Raw genomic sequence first — 23,630 nt, forward strand, 5'->3', positions numbered from 1 at the left:
AAACATCCTTTTTTAAAATATAGTTTCAGTTGATTTTAAGTTTGTAATCACTTTTATCAACCTAAACAATACTATGGGGGTAAATCTAAAAGGTGAACCTGGGCTCTATGTCTTTATCTTGTACAGCCAATCAACTATTGTTAGAATCCCCAGAATCCAACATTTTATACCGAACATTTCTAGCCTTCATGGCTTTGTGTGATCTCTCACTGGACAAGTTTTGCTCTTGTGCTGGTCTACCACAGGTGGAGAACAAAGCTGCCACTGACAGCCATCCAGCTCCAAGATAGTGGTGAAGCAGGCACTAACCACAGCATAGGATACTATACAATATGCATATTGCCTAAATAAAGTGTCTGTTAAGGGTATTTGGGGACCTGAGTGAACATGGAAAGCCCTTAACACAGCATGTTAAACTGAAAGGTTTTTTGTTTATTGAATTTCATTACATTTTGAGAAGGCTATGCCTACAATGAATGCACTGATCAGGCAAAATTAAAACTGAAAATGAGAAACTCAATGGAAAAAGAAAGGAAGAAATATCATGACTGATACCAAATAAATCAAATGCTATTTAGAAGGGTAAGAATTCACATACAACTTATTTTATGCCTGTTAAGTGGCTGTTCTAGGGAATGGACACATGGATCCTATGCAACTGAAGCTATCATACAACTCAAGCGACCATTCCAAATACCCAACTGGCAACCAATACCATTTTAATTCTGTGACACAACAACATAAGAACAAAAACCAAAAGAAAAACCTGTGACCTGCCCCCCCTGCCCAAAGTGGCCAGCTTTATGCACCCCCAAATCCTCCTGCATAGGTATACATATTTCAAGAGCTCAGTACATGAGCGGCTCACCCTTATCATGCTTAAGTGTTCCTGAAATATAATCCCGCTAACCATATAATTCCAGCAGGGGGTGTAAAGGGGGCAAGGAAAAACTACAAGAAATCATTTTTTTTTTAATGTCGGGAAAATGCACATTACAGGATAAAAATGCATTTTTCTACTTTGCAAATCCCTTTGCTTTCCTTCTTTAGGATTTAAGCTCACTTGCTTTCTTGTACAGTCCCGAGTTACTAAACTTTCAATCTGATACTGTCTACCACCTCGCAGCCCAGGTGCCCCTGTATGGTCTCTGTTATCCATGGAAGGGTAGTTATTTCAGTAGTTTCTTTTGGAAGAAGCTATATTTTTTTTAAGTCTTCTGGTTTCCCCCTCCCCTGAATGCTGCTTGCCAGGGAAGCACACTATAACTTTGACAGCAAAATGGAACTTCCATGTTTAGGGGCAGTAAAGCAAACCTCTCCGTCCTGCCTTGTGCCCTGCTTCGAACTAAAAACCCCCCTTTAGAATATCACTTAATACAGAGGAGAGACATATAAAATTCTAATCCACCTTAAAAATGCCTATGGAAATCCAAATGTTTCCAAGGTCACAAACGTGAACTGCCAATATAATCTGTTAAATTCTTTCTCAGCATCATGAAATTATTGCAGCCAAGTCCGTTCTTTTATAATTCAAAGCAATCAGATTTTCTGCAAGCCTTAAACTGTTGTTGTTGTTGTTGTTGTTGTTAATAATAATAATAATAATAATAATAATAATAATATTTTCATTTCTATACCACCCAATAGCTGAGGCTCTCTAGGCAGTTCACAACAATTCACAGAAAAATACAAACTGCAACATTATACAACCATTTCATAATACAACATTATAATAAAACATAGATATAAATTTTAACATACAAAATGTAAAACAATTTAAATAGCTAAAAACAATTTCATTAAATACTTTCAATAACGGACCTATTCAAGATAGCTGACATAAGCGCCCCATCATATGCCATTAAATGCCTGGGAGAAGAAGGCAGTCTTAGCCCTGCGCCGAAAAGATGACAGTGTTGGTGCCAGGAGGGCCCCAGTGGGGCTCATTTCATAGTCGGGGCCACCACTGAGAAGGCCCTCTCCCTTGTTGCCACCTTCCGAGCCTCTCTTGTGAATAAATCCATCTGATCAAGATGTACTACTACATGCTGAAGTCTATGCGCCAGAATTGCTGTTAATATTTTAGCATCCATGTTAATTAAGGAAATTGGCCTATAATTTGCACAGTTGGTATGGTCTTTGCCATTGGTCCTTGGTCCTTGTTAATTCAAGCCAATTTGAGCCATCCCTACAACTGGACCCCTGTCCCTTAACAAGGAACTCAGCAGCCCCTTCCCTTGTAAAATGCAAGGTAAAAGCCAAACAGCACCACTGAGGTCTAGCAGTTTTGAGGTAAAAATGAAGCCAAATGAAGAAAGAGGCCACTCACTGTAATACAGGGTTCATCACACATACAAAGCAGAATGTCTGGCTTATGTTTGAATATGCATATAAACACACACACCCCGCGTCTACATTAGATGTCTAAAAACTAGAATCAGAGAGCATACAGACAATACTAAGCATTAAGATATGGGAGCACTACTAATACAATACTGGCCCAAAAGACAAAATAAAGAAATAAGTAGAGCCACAATGTTTAGTCAATTAGATTAATTGATTAAAAACTTTTAATAGACTAAAAAAGCACTCTGAATTTATTGGAGAGCAAATAAAAATAACTTTTAATACAATTACTTATAAAACCTAGAGACTGCAAGCACCATCTCAGAAGAGGCTTTTCCATCCTTTCTCTCACATAGGAGGAAACGCTTCTAAGGCCAGATCTACATGGCAACGAATGTGAAGCGCTTTCATGTTTAATGTGGATTTTCATGAAATTGGCTTTGGTCCGTCAGTAGCACATGAAGCAAAAAACGTGGAGTAAACGCAACCTTAAAACCCACTTTTCACAGGTCAAATTGCACTTTAATCCACCTGACTCTGCCGCTGGATAGGTGGAGTCCCGCTAGTAGAAGTGAAAGTCATCAACCCCATAGATGCTGCTCGGTCAGTGAGAGAGGCTTGCTCCCGCCCCTCTCCATTGCTCCACTGCTCAGGGAAGTTTAATGGAAGAGATGAGTAATGTCGGATAGTTTACGCTACACCTCTCCCCCTCGCATCTAGTGACTGTGAACCAGCAATACTGAAGCCCAGGGACAGACTGACAGGCAGGCAGACAGGAGGCGCCTAGGTCTTACATGAGGAAACCGGCTGGATTTGCCTCCCTCTGCTAGTGCTCTGGAGTTGTCTCTGCTTCCCCAACCTGAACTAAGCCTCCTCCTCCTCCCCACAAACACAGAGGAAAATCACACACACAGGGGATTATTCTGAAGCGCAGACATGAATGAATGAAGCTGATTTGTGAATGGAAAAAGCAAACTGCTGCATTACTCTGAAGGGGTGACCCAGGGCAATTCTGTGACTGGGGAGGCTTGTTCCCAGCCCTGTCCATGCTCCCTTGCTGTACTGGCCGCCCTTTCTGCTTCCCCTCTGTGTATTCCTTAGTTGCAGGTGTATCACCACTGCAAAATAGCGTCTGGCCGCCCTTTCTCCTCCCCACTCTGTGTATTCTTTATTGTGCTCTACATATAAACTGGCTACTCCACTATTGTGAATGAAACAGGGCTACTGCTATTATGAATGGGAAAAGGAGGCTACTTTATGTGAAAGAAGACCTACTGCAAATGGGGAAAAAGAGGGAATTGGGGGGGGAGCGGCCCCACCCCTTGGCCACCTCACTGCCAAGTCACAGCTGAGGCACGCCCAGGATTTAATGCGGAGGGCCTGGGCCTGGGAGCCGCTTTAAGTAAAAAATATGGATAAAAGGACTTTCAGGCCACCTTTACACTTTGGGTTTTTTTTAGCAGGATCGTTCTTCTTTAATCACTGGTTTGCACAGGAGCTTTAAATGATGACACTGCTCTCCTCCTGCTATCTCATAACTTCCTCTCCCTCTTCCTGTGTTATCTGAGAATGGGGAAAACCCAGCATTTTCTGTGCTTGCAATTGAAATTGCCATTTCCCCCATGTATTTCCCCCTTAGTGCTTTGTCCTGCTTTGTGTGGGCGTGTGCTAGGGGGTGTTGCTGGGCAGTGTTGAATAACATGGTCATGACGACAAATTGGTTGCGGGGGCAGGTCACTGACCATGCTTCCAGTAACCGTTTCTGTCTCTCTCCCATTCTGCTACAGGCACTTGAACTGTAAAGTGGTTAACCATCCCAAATGCTTCTCCGAGATCCCCCTGAACACAGCAATGCTTACTTCTGAGTAAACTCATTAGCTGTAAGGCTTTCCTTTCCTGGGAGTAAGTGCCATTGAAATCTATGTGGCTTGCTTCTGAGTAGGCATGCATAAGAGTGCACTGTAAGTCTACTTAGAGTAGCAGTCTTAAGGTCTCCCATCCCCTTCAATGCATGTACATGGAACCTCCCCCTCCCACTGATTTCACTGACTGCTTCTTCTCCCTTTTGCTCACCAGACTGATGGGCTTATTTCCTCCCAGGGTGAGTCTCCCTTCTCAGTCATGCAGGAGAAAGGTTTGACAGTTAGGATTTCAATGAGTATTAAAAGTGCCTTTTCCCCTCTCCTGAATAAATTCATCATGCAGAGCTTGGAATGGACATTTTTAATGGTTTCTTTTTTGTGTGTGAAGTTGTTTTAGATAACATCTTACAGAATTTCAACAACTAGAACACAGCAATGACCACAGGAATACACAGAAGTATATCTAGCCTTTTCATGAGTGGAAAGCTGCTCATACAACAAGGTATCCCATCCCCCTCCTCCACACTGCAATCCTGTGCCCCCGTAAAACTTCTCTTGGTCAAGAATCCTAAGAAAAGGGCTGGGATATGGTGTGGGGGATTGCAGTGGGATAGGGAATGGAGTTAGCTTTCTATATCATATCACCCAGGAGTTTCAGATGTTCTAAGCTTATTTGTCCAAAAAACAAAACACCTACTTCAATAGGCAACAACTTTCAAATATTTTGGAGTATTCCCCCCGCCTCCACTATACAGTGTCATGACACAAGAGTCCAGCAGTGGGCCGAGACATGGATTCGGAGGCTGAAGAACCAATGATGCCAACAGAGGAACTCCAGGCCCAAGCACACTGCAGAATCTGAGACCCCTGGGCCTGAGCTGCCAAAAATCCTTGAGCCCAAGCGATTGGGGCCCCCCAGGACTGAGACCTCCAAGCCTAGCTCCAGCACTAGACCAGCACTCCTTCTCCAAGAGCCCCACATTCCATGGAGCTGATGTGCTAATGCTGGCAATGGATAGATGAGGAGTGCTAGACTCCAGTCAGAGACTTGTCCCTTTAAGGCACGGATGGCAATGTAAGGCCCATAGGCCACATGCGGCCCCTGCCACCACCACCCTAGTGCACCCCCCATTATTTTAATTTTTTTCTAAAAATACGCATCTATAGTGACCACAGAGTGCCCAAAGGGCCAAATTTTGCTTGTTTGCAAGCTGAATTTGGCCCTTTTGGCACTCCGTAGCTGTTGCAGAATGCCAAATGGGCTAAATTTAGCTTGTTTCCAAGCTAAATTTAACCACTGTGGTGTGCTGTAGCACTATGGAATGGTTTGTTGCCGAATTTCAGCATTTGGGGGGGCACTCCATTAACTGTGGCCTGGAGGGCCCCCAGACCTCTAGAAGTTGCCCACCCCTGCTTTAAGGCTTCCATTTTGTAGGAAAGTGTAGAGTCTGGTATGGTAGCATAAAAGGCTTCAGTTTGGTCTCATATCTTGTCAGAGCATGTTGCTCACTAGGAGTTCTCCTGCCTGGCTCTGAGTCCCGTGGGTTTCTGCTTAGACCAGAACATGGCACAAAGTGTATCTGTCTTGATGCTAACAGACTGGAATTCCTTGGTTTTGCCTGGAAGTTACTTCATTCTTTTAGTGTTATTGGCAGTAAACTGGTGCGGCCAGCTCTTAAATGCTTAGAGCAAAAATCATGGTGCTACTTTTATAAGATACATTACAGGGACATAAGTTAGTATCTCTGGAAGTGGTTAATCCCCACCCTCCACCCCACCTTCATATATCATTAACTTCATATAGATGTTAAACACTGGGGACAAAGTAGCGCCCTGTGGCACACTACAGTTCAACTGCTGGGGGCCCAAGATAAGTCACCTAGCATTATTTTTTGGAACCGACCCTGTAAGTAAGAGCCAAACCAATGTAAAATGGTGCCCCCACCTCCCAACTCATGGCAATGGTCCGGGAGGATATTGTGGTCAAGGATATCTAACACCTCTAAGGGATCAAGAAGTAGAAACAGGGTCGCACCCCCCCTGTCCCTTTCCCAGAGAAAGTCATCCATCAGAGCAACCAAGACCAATTCCATCCCAAAATTGCGCTTGAACCCAGACTTGAATGGATCAAGATAAACAGTTTCATCCAGGAGCACCTGCGGCTGAGATGCTACCACTCTGTTAAGTACCTTACCCAGAAAGGGGGTATTTGTGGCTGGACAACAGTTAGTATAAATCTCTGGATCCAGGGAGAGTTTTTTCAGGAGTGGTCACATCTCCACATACTTCAAGGCCATGGGGACCCTCCATCATGCATTGATGCATTCACTGTTCCCCTGATCCATCCATCCAAGTCCCCACCCTACCCTACGGCTAGCTTAAAGAAGCCATGATGAGGAAGAGTCAAGAAAGCATGTGGTAGGTTCCACAGATCCAAGCATCGTGTCCACATCCTCAGGCTTCAAAGATGTAAACTGATCCTACAAAACAGAATGAGCCACTGCATTGGACTTTCCAACAGACACTGCATCAATAGTGGCATTTTTATCCTTGAACTGTCTTGCAGGCTTGTCACATTCTACTGACCCGTAGCACCTCTGTCTTGTCTAGATTAAGCTTCAGCTTGTTCACCCTCATCCAATCCATTACAGACACCAGACATCAGTTCAGAACCACTACAATGACTAATACCCAAATCTCTTTCCTGCATGTTAGGGATGCAATTCTACGTTAAGACTACATAAAACTCATTGGCTGTAATCCTGAACATATTAGGCTGTTTCAATTCAATTGAGGTTAATTGGATTTAAGAGGCCGATCTATGTGCAGGACTGCAGCTGTTGACTACAGTAAGATTTATGGGCAATACCTCGAGGCCGCAAGGAAGTCTAATATCGAGTTTTTAAATTTTTTTTTGCTGTAGTATCTCCCCAGCTAGAGAAGTCAAACTAACAGTTCTATGGATTGATTGCTGAATAGCTCAAAAGAAGAAATACAGACTTTACATGCACTTTATTTCAAAAGAGGTATTTTTATTTAATAGTTTGAAGATCTGTATACAGCAAGAATGAACGGTAAGCTGAGAGACAACACGATTAATGTTGTTTACCTTTCTTTTGCATTTTCTTGTCCTCTGCATCAGGTTTAGTTGCCATTACTTCAAATAAGGTCTTTAAAATACTTCGCAAGTCACAGGCATAGTTCGTCTGCAGCTGGTCTGCAACACCTAACAGGTTGTGGAAATCGTTAAAACTGAGACTCAAAGTTTTAATATTGTTTCATAAATATTAAAATGGTCATATCACTGAGTTTGGTAAAATTAGCAAGGGGCAGTATCCTATACAGCTGCTGCTCTCCAACTATTTATTTTGCCCCAGCGGGAGTAATCACTTTTGCAGTTCTAAAAATAACGCTGGAAATGAGCAAAAACTCTAATTTCCAGATAGGGACAGGTCATGGAGCTTCCTGCTGAAAGCTCCACTGACCTGCCCTATTCCAGAAACTAGCATTTCCACTTGTTTGATGTTACTTGTAGAACCACAAAAGCCCCGTTGTACTAGCAGTCACTTCAGCTGGTGTGCAGGCACAATAGGATACTGCCATAGTATTGTAGAGGCGTATTTTTCGGCATTCTTATTGAGCTTGCAAAGATACTTTCAAAATAATATATTTTCAAATATTTTTCAAAATACTTTAAAAATATTTTCAAATATTTTCAAAATACTTCTATCCAAAGGACATCGCAGGATTGCTTGTTAATTAATGCGATGATGAAATGTTTTAGGCTACTTCCAGAGGGTATAATCTATTAGACATTCTGAAGAGGATGTTTGGATGATTGTACTAGAAGATGAAACATCCTGAAATACAGGCTTAGTTCAAATACAATAGCCTTGTTTGCACACAACAAAACCCAGAAGTTTTTTAAATGGAGTGCCCCCAAGTTGTCTAGTTGATCACTCTGGCAGAAGGAGCCAAGCGGGCAGTCAAGCAGCAGTGACTAGCAAGCTGGCTTGTTCACAACAATCTGGGGTTTAAAAAATTATCTGGTTGTTATTACATGTGAATCAGGCCGTTGCATACAATCAGGGCCAAGACTTGGATCCAGATGTAGTCATGCTTAGGAAAGACCCACTGAAATAAATTTAGACTTAAATTGGTGTTCTCCATAGTTAGCCTCCAAACTGTGGATTGAAGCCACAGTTTGAAATAGGCTTAAATCCTAAGGTTGGAGGCAAATAATTATTTGCATAAACGAAAGTATTCCCAGTTTGGTTGCAATGCAAACTACAGCTTGCTCAAACAAGGAAGCGAATTGGAGCAGGCAAGGGGAGTGAGTGCACAGGTCTATGGCACATTCCCAGTCTTCCAGCTCATAGTTTGGAGGACAGGAAACATACTAAATCGGAACTGAACTATAGCACTATTTTCTATAGCTGATTACTGAACTGTACATGTTTTCCCCAAACAGTTCTTGCAATGTTATTTTTACTGAAACACACCTAGGTTATAACCCTGTGGCCTCTAAATTTCATTTACAAAGTTACACACAAGTTATTAAATAAATAAAAACAAAGGAAGATGGGAACCTGAGATGCAGACAAAAAGCCGGTGAATAAGGTCATTGCTGCTGTGAAATCGAGATCTGATCTGATCTATTGTAGTCATTTTAGCCGCCTGTGAGGCTAGCTGGATTTCTTCCTGATTAGATGAACAGGAGCTTGTCATTAAACTGCTGTAAGGGTACAAGGAAAGCAATAATGTTAAATTTTTACTTTTATTTTCATAGGGCACTATCCAGTACTGTTTGTGCGCTAGCGGAACCCACTGCTAGCGCAACGGGGAGCTAGCAGTTCTAAAAACAACCCAGAACCAGCGGAAACACTTATTTCCGGAATAGGACAAGTCAGCACGGCTTGCAAAAGGAAGCTCTGCTGACCTGTCTCGATCCTGAAACAAGCGTTTGTTTGTTTCCAGAGTTGCTTTCCAAACTGCTAGTTCCCCATTGCACAAGCAGCGAGTCCTGCTTGCACAACAAACTGAGCAGAAGCACAGCAGCAGGCTTGGATTTTAGGCTGTTGAAACAGTTTGTTGCTTGAGAATTCTATGGTACAGTAACATACAGTGATATATATTTTTCTCCACTAATAATCAGGCTTAAGTTCTTTTATGGGTAAAGTATGATGTAGAGTTATCACTGCAGCGAAGAACTTCCCTTTCTTTTCTTAACTATTATTATAACACTCTTAGCATGAGGGTTGCAGTGGTCTCCCAGCCAAGGGCCTGTCAGGTCCAAACCCGTTTAGCTTGAGCGACACTGCAGCATCAGGTGCTCCCAGGCTATTCAGGGGTCATAAAGAAGAACATTTTGAAACATTTAAAAATCCAGTATCTCAATTACTCTTTAAGCATTACTGCCATCATGTGAGAGCCACTAAAAAAAAAACACTTGCTGGTGATAGCATTCCACATGGCAACATCTATAAGTTAAATATGGTATTAACTATGCCCAATCGAGTGCAGCACCTGCATTTCAGTGACAACAGTACCCAGAGAAGCGTGGTGCTGGTGTGGGATGCTGCATCTATTTGTACAGTCATACAAAGTGAGATACTCCTAAATATTGCTGCTTCCATGTCCCAACACAGAAGAGCATTTCTGCAGCATTTGCATAGGGGCAGTAACATTTTGATTGGTCTTTAGCAGCATAAAGTACAACCTTCTTTCTGGAAAACTGTTATTTACTTTTATATCTATTGAAATCAGGATAACATACTAAATGGGCAATGCCCTTCCCCCATTATTCATAGATATAGAATTGTCTTGGTTGATTGCCCAAGCAAACATATTATGCCTTCTATAGCATAGTATCAAAGACATTATTTACCAGAGTTGATGACTTGATTATAGGATTATTTCACCCCCTAATGATGGTATATATTTGTTTATAGAAAAGCAGAAATAGATTTGTCTCAAGGACCATTTGATCTAATTTTTAGATTAAATTCAAAATGACTTCCACAGATAATATTATACAGTACTGTTATTCTCAGTCAGTCTTATTGGTGTTGAGAGTTTTGAAGTAAACATGCACACTTTGATATTTGTTTAACCAAATAAAGTTGTGTAAGACAAACCACCTTCTTGCTAAAGTCCATGGGTTCTTTTTGGTTCTTCCTCTCTTAAATTATTTATCTGCTTATGATACAGTTCACGTTTCTACTCTCTGTAGCTTGTGTATGTGTGGGCTGCAGTCCTTAGAACTTGGTTACACATTAGACTCATTGTAAGAAAAGTAGCCACTCGCTCAAGGCAGAAGACTCTCTTGTGGCAGAGGACTAAGTAGGGATGATGGAGAAATCCCTACGGGATTCAAAGGAGTTCGAATTTCTGTTATTCCAACCTGTGGGTTCTGCAGCATACCAGCTTTTTTCGAGTTGTGTGGATTCTGTGGACTTGCAGACCAGTTTTTAATTTTTTTTTAGGGGGATTTACTAACACGTATTAGCGCAAGTGCACATTGGCACCAATGAGCATTTGCAAACAGGAACGAAATTCTTGGACATTGCTAAAAAAATCTGATTCCATCAATGAGCGGACAACAGAACAAAAGATGCCTGACAATATTTGAACGATATAACTTGTTCAAAAAGAACAGGAGGAACAGAAAGGGAGGTGGGGTTGCACTGTATGTGAAAAATACATATCTCTGCACAGAAATACAGGAGGAGGAGCTTGGTAGCCCCATCGAGAGCATCTGGATCCAAATAAATGGAGCAAAGAATAAAAGGAACCTGGTGGTCGGAGTCTATTACCGGCCACCCAACCAAGGAGAAGATGAGGATGAAACTTTTGAAAAGCAAATAGCCAATGTTTTAAGGAAGCATGAGGTAGTAGTAATGGGGGACTTCAATTTCCCCGATATTTGTTGGGAGACAAATTCTGCAAAACATGGCCCCTCCAGGAAATTCCTGACTTGTGTGGCGGATAACTTCCTCCTACAGAAAGCAGAGGAAGGAACTAGAGGATCGGCTATCCTTGACTTGATCCTAACCAACAGAAATGACTTAGTGGATAAAGTAGCAGTTACAGGAACTCTGGGGGAAAGCAACCATGTTGCACTTGAGTTCTTGGTTCTAAGGGAAGCAAACGCCGAGTGTAGTCAAACGCGTACCCTGGATTTTAGGAAAGCTGATTTTCATAAACTCAGAACAATGATCAGTAAGGTCCCATGGCAAGCGTCTCTAATGAGAAAAGGAGTCCAAGATGGGTGGGAGCTTTTAAAAAAGAAAATTCTCAAGGCACAATCACAAACAATTCCAACAAGAAGAAAAGGTGGAAGACAACAGAAGAAGCCTATGTGGCTTCACAAAAAGCTTAGGAATGACCTGAAAACATAAAAGGACACATATAGGAAGTGGAAAGAAGGCCAAGTAACAAAGGAAGAGTACAGGCAGGTAGCACAGAATTGCAGGGATGGCGTCAGGAAGGCTAAAGCTGAGAACGAGCTGAGGTTAGCGAGGGATGCTAAAAACAACAAAAAGGCTTTCTTCAGCTACGTGCATAGTAAAAGGCACAGGAAAGAAATGGTGGTTCAGCTATTAAATAAGGATGGCAAAACAATAACAGATGACAAAGAAAAGGCAGAGGTGCTCAGTTCCTACTTTGGCTCAGTCTTCTCCCAAAAGAAGGTCTATGACCCCCCTGGCAAAGGCGAAGTGCAGGCTGAAGGGGCAGGATTGCAGCTTGAGATCGATAGGCATATGGTCAAGGAACACCTAATTACTTTGAATGAGTTCAAATCTCCAGGGACAGATGAACTACATCCTAGAGTCATAAAGGAACTGGCAGAAGAACTCTCAGAACCGCTGTCTATTCTCTTTGAGAAATCATGGAGGACGGGGGAAGTGCCAGATGACTGGAGGAGGGCTAATGTTGTCCCTATCTTCAAAAAGGGTAAAAAGGAGGAACCTGGGAACTACAGACCAGTCAATCTGACATCAATCCCTGGGAAAATTCTGGAGCAGATGATAAAGCAATCAATCTGTAAGCACCTTGAAAACAATGCCATGATTACTCGAAGCCAACATGGATTTGTCAAAAATAAGTCCTGCCAGACAAATCTGATCTCATTTTTTGATCAAGTCACCTCTCTTGTAGACCGTGGGAATGCTGTAGACATCATATACCTCGACTTCAGCAAAGCTTTCGACAAAGTGCCCCATGATATCCTGATGAGCAAACTAGCTCAAAGTGGGCTAGATGAAACAACGATCTGGTGGATCCACAGTTGGCTACAGAATCGGACTCAAAGAGTGCTTATCAATGGGACCTTCTCAAACTGGGGAGAGGTAACGAGTGGGGTACCACAGGGCTCAGTCCTGGGCCCAGTGCTCTTCAACATTTGTATGAATGACTTGGAGGAGGAGGTGCAGGGCATGCTGATCAAATTTGCAGATGACACCAAATTGGGCGGGATAGCTAATACTTTGGAAGACAGAAACAACATTCAAAGTGATCTGGATAGACTGGAGCGCTGGGCAGAAAACAACAGAATGACATTTAATAGGGATAAATGCCAAGTTCTGCACCTAGGAAAAAGAAACCAAATGCACAGTTACAAGATGGGGGATACGTGGCTCAACAACACTACAAGCGAGAAGGATCTTGGAATTGTTGTCAATCACAAGCTGAATATGAGCCAACAATGTGATGTGGCTGCAAAAAAGGCAAATGCTCTTTTGGGCTGCATTAATAGAAGCATAGCTTCCAAATCCCGGGAAGTACTAGTTCCCCTCTACTCAGCACTGGTTAGGCCTCATCTGGAGTACTGTGTCCAGTTCTGGGCACCACACTTGAAGAAGGATGCAGACAAACTGGAGAGGGTTCAGAGGAGGGCAACAAAGATGATCAGAGGACTGGAAACAAAGCCCTATGAAGAGAGACTGAAAGAACTGGGCATGTTTAGCCTTGAGAAGAGAAGACTGAGGGGAGATATGATAGCACTCTTCAAGTTGTTACTTTTCACTCTTCACTTGAAAAGTTGTCACAGAGAAGAAGGCCAGGATCTCTTCTTGATCATCCCAGAGTGCAGGACACAGAATCATGGGCTCAAGTTACAGAAAGCCAGATTCCGGCTGAACATCAGGAAAAACGTCCTGACTTTTAGAGCAATATGACAATGGAACCAATTACCTAGGGAGGTGGTGGGCTCTCCCACACTAGAGGCCTTCAAGACGAGGCTGGACAGCCATTTGTCAGGGATGCTCTGACTTGGATTCCTGCATTGAGCAGGGGGTTGGACTAGATGGCCTTGTAGGCCCCTTCCAACCCTACTATTCTATGATTCTATGATTCTAATCCATGAAACACCATTGGAATGGATTTAACAAAACCTGTACATCCTTATGACCAAGAATGGAACCCAAAAGAAGACATGCAAATTCTCCTGGACAATGTGTATTTTTCTCTGTGTTTAATAATTCTACCGTTTATTAACTTTTTACCAATTTATATGGGATAGCCATTCCCCTTTATCTCTCTTTTTTAAAATTGGTGTTACATTACATTGGTCACCTTCTACTTCTTTGCTGAGACCAACTATAGAGATATTGCATATTTTTGTTTGAAAATGTGTGATATTTAAGAATTCTCAGGTGTATAACTAGTCCTCCCGACTCTGTCAATTTGCTGTACATAATAATCCATTGTAACATATATCTGACTTAGTTTTTCACATGCTCCTCGCACAAAAGAGTGATTCAGGTTTAAGTATTTTTCCCCCCATCATCTTCCTCAGAGAAAACCTATGCAAATTAGTCATTCTGGTTTTCTATGATCTTATCTAGTACACTTTTCACTTCTTGTAGATTAATGGTACTGAGCCAAGAAAAGCGGAAAACAATTCCCCATAAATTTCCTACATGTGGGAATCAAAACAAACTACAAAATACTTATAAAAAGGAAAATAACAAAAGGTTTCAGGCAGGCCAAAGTGGCATCTCTGGAAATCAGTATTACTTTTCCTCTGTAAAGAAAGGAAATTATAAGTAAGGGGAAAAAAAGCCATTTCTTAGATGATGCAAAAGGGGCATTTGGAACTCTTGTGATGTAAACAAGCAATGCTATCTCTAAGATAAGCAGACCTTTTCTGTCAAACTACCTTAGGCACAGGGTTCCCAGGTCTCCAGCCTTGCCTGGAGTCTCCAGGCAGGAGCAGACAGGGGAAATCTCCGGGCAAGAGCTCTCTGCTGGCTGCGTTTTTCCCCTCTCTCTTTTTTTCAGTGTTCTCTGGCTGGCTGATGGTGAGCCAGCAAGGGAGCAAGCAAGCGTGTCAGCTGTTGGCCCTGCCTGCTTTTGTTCTGCCCCCTTGGAGCTGCCGCTGCCGCCCACCTGCCTAGCTGCTCCCTCACTTGCTTGGGGAGCTTGCTCCTGCCTGCCCAGTCACTGATCAAATCAGCTGAGCTTGTCCTGCAACACACTGGGCAGTGGCAGCTGTGGCTATGCAAGTGCGGCTTCCTGCCCAAGCAAAGATGGTGGCCTTTTTGGCAGAAAGGTGGAATATAAATTAAATAATGGAAAAACAATAAAAAAACAATGGGGAGGAAATATCTAGGCATGTGATTGGCACTGCTGGAGACAGATGGTTTTGCATTATTACTTTACACATATCAGGGATGAGAAGTAAGAAGAAGACTGCAATTCTATGCACACTTACATGGGAGTAAACCCACTGAACTCAGTGGGACTTCTATTTGAATTACATGCTCTGAGCAACTGTGGTTGATGCTTAATGTCTCATGCTTAATGACATCACCAGGGGTTGCCACGAGACATCACTGGGGGCCATCCTTCGGTCTCAGGTTTGGGCCCTGAAATCTCAGGGCCTAGGATTCTCTGGACCTGGCAACCCTATTTAGGTAGATAGTATCGTGTGGCCAATCCACTTTCACATTCTCTCACTCACAGTACGTTGACTTGATTATTCTGGCAATGTTCAAATTCCAGACAAACATCATAGAATCATTATGAGCATGTATTACTTTTTCAGTGTCAATGACATTTACTATTGCCAGTGAAGCGGCACTCAGGTCTTGCTGTTCAATGGGCACAGGGTTATTTCATTAACCCAGCAGGTAATGCAGATAATCAGTTCCAGGTATCCAGTTTATTCTGAGTGGTGTCTGTGGTCAGCTAATCTGGAATGGTTTCATGATTGTTCTTTGAAAGTATTTAACTCAGCCCCAAATCCCAGTGCATGCTGACTCACCTGCCAGATTAGGATCGTTTTTGGTCCTTAACAGGAATATTATCACTGCTTTGCTTCAACTCAGGCATACAGCTGGCAAGACAGGACTCTCTCAAAATGACAGCTATCACTTTGCTGATTTGCCTCACCATTAATGCTGTGGCTTTCTCCTGCATGGTTGTACAGGTGGTATAGACACATTCAGCTCTACAGTTCCTATACTATCTCATGACCCCATCAATGTGGAGAAGGTATAGGAGGAAAAAACAAAGCCCTCAAGTTTTAGAGAGCCTTACTGCAGCCCTGCTACATGTTCCTTGCTACACAATCCAAAAAGGCAACTACTACTGATGCTTTTCTAACCCCTGAGAAATTGCTGACTGTCCTGTTTCTCTGTCTAGTCTTATGGCAGGAGCCAAGATGCTTCTACCTGGAAGTAATCTATTCCCTCGCCCATTCACGATATGTATATTGCCTTAAATTGTGTCATGTGATGGCTATTATCAAATACTAAAACATTTGTGTGGAGTTATTCACCATGTGGGTCAGTCAAATTTCACCATGACCAAATTTTGGGTAGGATCCAATAGTGCCCTACCACTGGCGGCCAGCGCAGTCGATCCTGGTACACATACAGCCCTTATCACTGGCGGCAGCAATGCAGTGCTTCCAGAGGCACATCCCCAAATGGCTGGAAACACAAGTTTCTGGAAGGGGCAGGTCATGCCTTCCAGAAATGAGAATTTCTGGTCGTTTGGGGGCTTGCCCCTGGAAGTGCTACATTGCCACAGCCAGTGGTATGGGTCATGCATGCACTGGGAATGGTGGTGCTCACCGCCAGTGGTAGGGAACTGTTGGATCCTACCCTTCGTTTCTGAAATTGGAAATAGTATGGGGAAAAGCAAGCAACTCAATATGAATAGCACACTTTGTGATAACAGTCATTAGGTGAAACAAATAAAACTGGCTGCCATGGGGGTGGTCATAAAGCAGAGGGAGGCAACCTGGTACCCTCCAGATATTTTGGCCTACAACTCCCTGCCAGCATGGCCAATAGTCTGGGATTATAGGGCTTGTAGGCCAAAGCATCTGGAGGGGACCAGGGTTGCCTATCCCTGTCATAAAGTGTATACCAGCCTTAAGGTGATGGGGAGGGAAGAAAAAAAATGCAGACTGAGGAACAGGCAGAGAGCCCCTCAAGAATCCTGCTGCTTCTATGGAAGTCAGTGTGTCTGGGAGGTAGGAGCTCTGCTGACATCAGCCACCTGTCTTCTCAGACCAAGAGGTATTCCCCAAGAGTGAAGAATGCTCTATTTACATCTAAGAATATTGACATTTCTGAGCATTTTTTTAAGTGTATCATATTAAAAATCATCCAACATCGCACGGGTACTACATACACAAGGCTGCCAGGGTTCCTCTCACTTTGCCATACACCCTCAGAGATCTGTATCTCTTGGAGGATCGAGCTGCCTGCCATTGCTAAAGAGGGAAGGAAGTAAAGCCAAATCCTCAGGCTGATATACACCATGCTGGTCTGTCCTTCATAGGGAGACGGTTTCTGGAGTAACCCAGGCACAACCTATCCCTTGATTTCAATCATACCTCCATAATGGATTTGGCTCGCTACTTTGTTAGTTTGTAAAATTAATGTCCCCTCCTACTTGGTTTTTGGGCCTCACTGCCCTTTCAGAATTTCCAGGTTCAGAGTGTGAAAAGGCCGCTGAGATTTTAATACCTGCACTGTCATGTCACCGTGTGTGTGTGTGTCCTCAATTTTTGCACTGACAGAAGAAGCTGTTATCTGCCAGACTTTCCCCATTTATCTCACTTTCTTTAAAGAGGACTTACTCTTGGGGACCTACTAATTATGTTCCCAGTGTCTTTGGTCCACAATACTCTGGCTCAGTGATGTAGCTAGGTTTTATTTGGTTATTATTTTTATTTTATACTGTAATTTTAAGCTTTTAAACTTTTATATTGAATTTTATTGTCTTGTATTTTATGATTTTAATTGTAAACTGCCCAGAGAGCTTCAGCTATTGGGCAGTATAGAAATGTAATCCATCACTCGATCGATCAAATAAGGGTAAATTTTGAAGTGCAAAAGCTCATCATGACTGTCCCCATAGCCACACCCCAAGAAGAGTCAATGGCTGCCTGTGTCCCAAGGAGAGTCCAAAAATGCAGGTGCCTCTGTTCATATATATATGGCTGAGGTGTCCTGGGTTCACATCCCCATTCACATTATTAACTGCAACCATTCACTGTACAGTTGTCTCTGTTTTGTGAATGACCACTGTTAATAACGTGAATGCATTTGTTACTGTCAGTACTTTCTGCATTTAATTTCTTTCTGACCTCACTGTTTACAATCTCCCTCACATATGTACTGTATATATGTTGTATATACAGTACATATGTGCACACACATGCGCACGTGTACACACACACACAGACACATATACATGCATTGTGTATACTGTATATATACCTGTAAACTCTCGATAACACTTCATGCATCTGATGAAGTGGACTATAGTGCACAAAAGCTTATGCCAGAATAAATTTGTTAGTATTTAAGTTGCCACAAGATTCTGACTTTGAAAACTCCCTTGCCCGCATACTCCTTTCCAGCCATTAGCTCACAGCCCTCCTGTTCCTAGGCCCTATATAAAGTTAGTCCATAGCATAGCCTCAACTTTTCACTTGGCCCTTCCTTCTTCAGTTCCATGTCTTTATTATCCATTGTCTCTTCAAAACCCTGCTTTTCTTATTCCTAAGAAGTCAGTTAATTCTTTCTGCCACCCAGCCAGAATCTTCTCTTCCCCCACCCCCAGACTTTGGACTTGCTGCCCTTTACCTTTCCAACCTCCTAGGACCTTCTCTCACTCAGTTTGTCTACCATGCTCACAGCTCATTTCCATAAAGGTTTTACTCCAGAAACAGCTCTCTTACTTCATGCAGTCTGACTCTGTGTAAATGCTCTAGATTTCCTGTTTCATAAAATCAGCTCAGCCAATAGGTGTCAGGGGCTTGATTTTCACTGCTACAGAAAACCCCTTAGCACATTACAAACAGGCTAAGTGCTGGGGCAAAAGAAAGATTCAAATCTCTGTGGCCTGTTATTTTGTATATCAAGCCCAAATTAAATAAAATTATAGCATAATATTCTTACTTTGAATTGGGTCTAGATTCCTTGTTTTCCTTTGCTATTCTTCCACTCTTTTCTTCACTAATAGCAGATGACTTTTCAATTATATATCTTCCTTCTTCACACTTTTGTTGACCTGTGATTTCTTTGTTCGCTTTGGATCCATTCTCTGCTTTCCAATCAGAACCTGGCATGTGTACTGTGCATTTACAGGGGCTAGGGAGAACTAGTTCATCAATAGGAGGGTCTCTTTCTCCTAGCAAAATGTAAGGTTCAGTTTTTACTGCCTCTTGTACAGAGACTGTACTATCCATTTTATCTAGATGATTCTTCTCCTTCAATTTCAGTAAACTGGAAGATGAATTTATAATTTTTCCTGGAAAACCGTTAGTCTTTAAACCTATGTTTTCCTCTCTGCTGTTATCACAACGCCCACAACACACACAGGAATTAACGAGACAATTTGTGGCAACCATGCTGAGCTGATGGAACTCTCCATCTTCATCAGCCAAATAGCATGAATCTTCAAGAGCACAGCTGTTAGCTACTTTTGCTGAAGTTGGAGATTCTGAACATGGGGGAGATTTGGGATTAAATATAACAGTAGCAGATATTTTCATCCCACCGGTCCTATGGGCAATAATTTCTGCTGTCTCTGTATCATGAGCATATACATCCCAAACACTGAAGTACAAGTGTGAATCAGGGCCTTCAAAACAACTGCAGGAATTTTGAAGTGAGGCATCAGTTACATGTTTGCTGTCTTCAATACTGTTGTTATTGCTTAGATCATATTCGGTTGTGTCTTTTAAGAGGAGACACTGCTCTCTTTGGTGACCACTCTCATACACTAGAGGGTCACTATATGGTGCACTGTGCTTTGAAATATGACAGGGTTCACAGAATGCATCAATGGATGAATCTCTCCTAGCAAGAGCATCTCCTGCTCCCTCTAAATCATCAATAGAAAACACTTGCTCCTCTTCATCAGACAAGCTTCTCAGGAGAACTCTAGTTGGAGAGGCATTTCTGCTTGATATACTCTTCACACTAGGTCTACATGCTGGAGAACTGCAGATACTTGGTGGTGAGAGCAGAGAGGACATCTCATTTCCTGCTCTGTAGACCATCCTATTCAGTTGTTCCAGCTCCTGTTCATCGTACTGCATGGAGCAAGCAAGTTCAGCCTCTGTATTTTCCAATTTTTCAGTCTGAGCATCAGAGGGCAAAGCTGCCATTAAGTTGGGTATCAGGACAGAAGACACTTCGGGACCTACTCTGGCAGGAAAATCGAAATCCTGGGATATACAGAGGTTACATTCCAGAATATATAACTCTTTATCAGTTAAAGTTTGCAGTAGATCCCTACAATGAAAAACAATTCAGTCTGTTAAAAAAAATTGTACACAAACCCCAAGTTCTGTTTTCATATTGTGCAAATAATATTAGGCAAACATATTTCAATAAAAATTTAACATTTCAATTAAAGTATATGAGATCTAGAATTATTCTGCGGAAAACGGAGTGTAAGAATTTCTTACTTCAAGTTTGCTTCTCAATTGACTGTGGCAGCAGTTTTTGCATTTTAAATTTCTTTTCATTCATGATCCTGTAATCTAACTGATGAAATATCAACTAACTCATCATATACCAATCAAGAATAAAGATCTGACTCCTGGCATTGTGAACGAGTCTTGATGACACCATCCATCCATATTGTAAAGCTTGGACAATATCTCAATCACTATGTCTCATTGAAAACTGTTTCATTCATTTATTTGTTTCATTGTATCCTGTCCTTCCTCCAGTGGTGGTTGGTGGCCACGGTGGCTAGTGGGACAGAGAGCAGGTCAATGGGGGCAGAGCAGCCTTTCGAATCCTCAAGAAGCAGCAATCCATATCACAGAAAGGGGAAATTGAAGTGGATGAACTTTTAAGATAATGAGCGCAAAGTGTGTGTGTGTGTGTGGGGGGGGGATTCATGCAGCCACACTGAAACTCATTTGTACCCACATTCTCCTATTCCAGAAACAACTGCCATTGCAAATAGAATCCAGTGACTTTAAGTTCAAGTGCAAAGTGTGTATATGTATGTGGCGGTGGGGGGATTCTCACAGCCATACATCCTCATGCAATAATAATAATAATAATAAGGAGGAGGAGGAGGAGTCCTCAAAGCCACAGAGAAAGCAACCCTTGGAACACAGCAACAAGTTCTCAGAACATCCCAAAATCTACCCTTTTGCATATCCACCACAAAGCATCCCCGAAACCTGAATACCTAGAGAAGCACTACAATACAAAAATCCAGTTTATGCATACATACTAAGAATTAGGAAAGATGCATTACCCAGGAGAAAGCATGGGCAGTAAGCTCTGGGCATAGCCACACTCCATCCCTTTGCATGTAATAATGGTGATGATTATTTCTTCTGGAACCCAGCAGTGACCCATTGCAAAAGACACAGACACACAAACTCCCATTCACACTCACAGACACACAACCCTGCTTTTAATTTTATTTTTTACAACTAGGTAATTTTAATTGCAACTGGAAGAAAGTACATCATAGAAACTTTATGGGAGGTTTTGGGAAACTGTTTTTTACAATATTTTTTACAATATTATTAATAGAAACTATTTTTGGCAATTTTTATGATTACACATCAAGAAACAAAATGCAAGTATGCCTCCAGATCTATATTTGTTTTCCGTATTTGTAACTGATTTCACTTGCCTTTGGAGTGCTCATTTAGGTAAACAGTACTTAACTGTTTATGCCACCCGATCACAGTTCTCAGTTTATGTTACTGAAACTGGCAGTTCTATTAACCTAGTATAGCATTTTTTAAATACAATGGCTTATTGCTGTACTAATTCAACCTACTGGCCAGTGAAAGTCTCATGACCCCTAAAACATTGATATTGTACTTGTTGGTCTTTTGATTGCTTCATCACTTTTTTTGTGCAGAAAATAAATTCAAAATTACTGGGTAATTTTGGAGTATAAAAATGTACGAGTTCATCATTCTTTTCATATACGCAGGAAGCATTCCCTACCCTCATCCCTTCCAAAATTTGACAGCAAGACAGACTGAATAAGTGATTGTGTATAATACCGAAGTGAAACCAGGCTCAAACAACTGTTTTCCCCACAAACTTACTTGAAGAAAGCTCATCAATGAACTTAAAAATAAACACTATATGGTCACTCTGAGGATAGGTTCTACAAAGAAGTCTATATTATACATTTATTTTGTAATTTTAAATGTGGACCAGCAATGTACATCACCATACACAAAGTTTACAAAAAAATGGTGTGGGGGTCAGTCAAGCAAGTACTTGTTTGCTGAGTTGCATGGGCATAGAGCTTTTCTACACGAGGCATTTATTGTGCACACATGATTCCTTACAGTTGTTTATGGGTTCTTTAGACAATGTCATGATCTTCTTGTTTCTCGTCTGTTTTTTAAGAGCACGGTTTCATTGTTTTTAGAGTGGGGAAAATGGGACATTATTTCTAATGGTGAAAGAAACGTATTTTCTTATTTGTGTATTTGCACTATTCTGCAATAGCACAATGCCACCTAGTGATTATGTAGTGGAAAAGCAGGAAAGGAAAAGGAAAACCTCTTTGTGTAGAGCTTAGATCTCAATTCTGCAATGAAACTAAAAGTAGATACAGCATGACTTCTGGTCGGAGCCAGTGTCGCCCTTTCAGCATTCCACAGAGCCTCCGCGGGATCATAAAATAGTATGGTTGGAAGGGGCCTACAAGGCCATCGAGTCCAACCCCCAGCTCAATGCAGGAATCCAAGTCAGAGCATCCCTGACAGATGGCTGTCCAGCCTCGTCTTGAACGCCTCCAGTGTGGGAGAGCCCACTACCTCCCTAGGTCATTGGTTCCATTGTCGTATTGCTCTAACAGTCAGGACATTTTTCCTGATGTTCAGCCGGAATCTGGCCTCCTGTAACTTGAGCCCATTAGTCTGTGTCCTGCACTCTGGGATGATCGAGAAGATATCCTGACCTTCCTCTCTGTGACAACCTTTCAAGTACTTGAAGAGCGCTACTGTATCTCCCCTCAGTCTTCTCTTCTCAAGGCTAAACATGCCCAGTTCTTTCAGTCTCTCTTCATAGGGCTTTGTTTCCAGTCCCCTGATCATCTTTGTTGCCCTCCTCTGAACCCTCTCCAGTTTGTCTGCATCCTACTTAAAATGTGGTGCCCAGAACTGGATACACTACTCCAGATGAGGCCTAACCAGTGCTGAGTAGAAGGGAACTAGTACTTCCCGGGATTTGGAAGCTATGCTTCTATTAATGCAGCCCAAAAGAGCATTTGCCTTTTTTGCAGCCACGTCACATGGTTGGCTCATCTTCAGCTTGTGATCGACAACAATTCCAAGATCCTTCTCGCTTGTAGTGTTGTTGAGCCACGTATCCCCCATCTTGTAACTGTGCATTTGGTTTCTTTTTCCTAGGTGCAGAACTTGGCATTTATCCCTATTAAATGTCATTCTGTTGTTTTCTGCCCAGTGCTCCAGTCTATCCAGATCACTTTGAATTTTGTTTCTGTCTTCCAAAGTATTAGCTATCCCGCCAAATTTGGTGTCATCTGCAAATTTGATCAGCATTCCCTGCACCTCCTCCTCCAAGTCATTCATACAAATGTTGAAGAGCACTGGGCCCAGGACTGAGCCCTGTGGTACCCCACTCGTTACCTCTCCCCAGTTTGAGAAGGTCCCATTGATAAGCACTCTTTGAGTCCGATTCTGTAGTCAACTGTGAATCCACCGGATCATTGTTTCATCTAGCCCACTTTGAGCCAGTTTGCTCATCAGGATATCATGGGGCACTTTGTCGAAAGCCTTGCTGAAGCCGAGGTATATTATGTCCACAGCATTCCCACAGTCCACAACGGAGGTTACCTGATTAAAAAATGAGATCAGATTCATCTGGCAGGATTTGTTCTTGACAAATCCATGTTGGCTTCGAGTAATTACTGCATTGTTTTCAAGGT

At 42.2% G+C, this 23,630-nt stretch overlaps 1 protein-coding gene across 3 annotated transcripts in view; it reads right to left on the reverse strand.

Annotated features, from left to right (window-relative positions):
• ZFYVE28 (zinc finger FYVE-type containing 28) overlaps positions 1 to 23,630 on the reverse strand; it is a 169,175-nt gene that overhangs the window by 19,335 nt on the left and 126,210 nt on the right. For 2 of the 3 annotated variants that reach the window (XM_084845048.1, XM_084845047.1), the window contains 3 exons: positions 18,635 to 19,975; positions 8,798 to 8,943; positions 7,318 to 7,434 (listed from right to left, as the gene is read on the reverse strand). In XM_084845048.1, the coding sequence (XP_084701174.1) occupies positions 7,318 to 7,434; positions 8,798 to 8,943; positions 18,635 to 19,975 (1,604 nt within the window). Of the gene's footprint in view, positions 1 to 7,215; positions 7,435 to 8,797; positions 8,944 to 18,634; positions 19,976 to 23,630 lie in introns of those variants that run through there. The other variant, XM_084845049.1, reaches the window with a different exon arrangement.

The sequence above is a fragment of the Heloderma suspectum genome, chromosome 3, assembly GCF_057233095.1.
Source record: "Heloderma suspectum isolate Gila_16-S chromosome 3, 16-S_ref, whole genome shotgun sequence".
Taxonomy (NCBI): Eukaryota; Metazoa; Chordata; class Lepidosauria; order Squamata; family Helodermatidae; genus Heloderma; species Heloderma suspectum.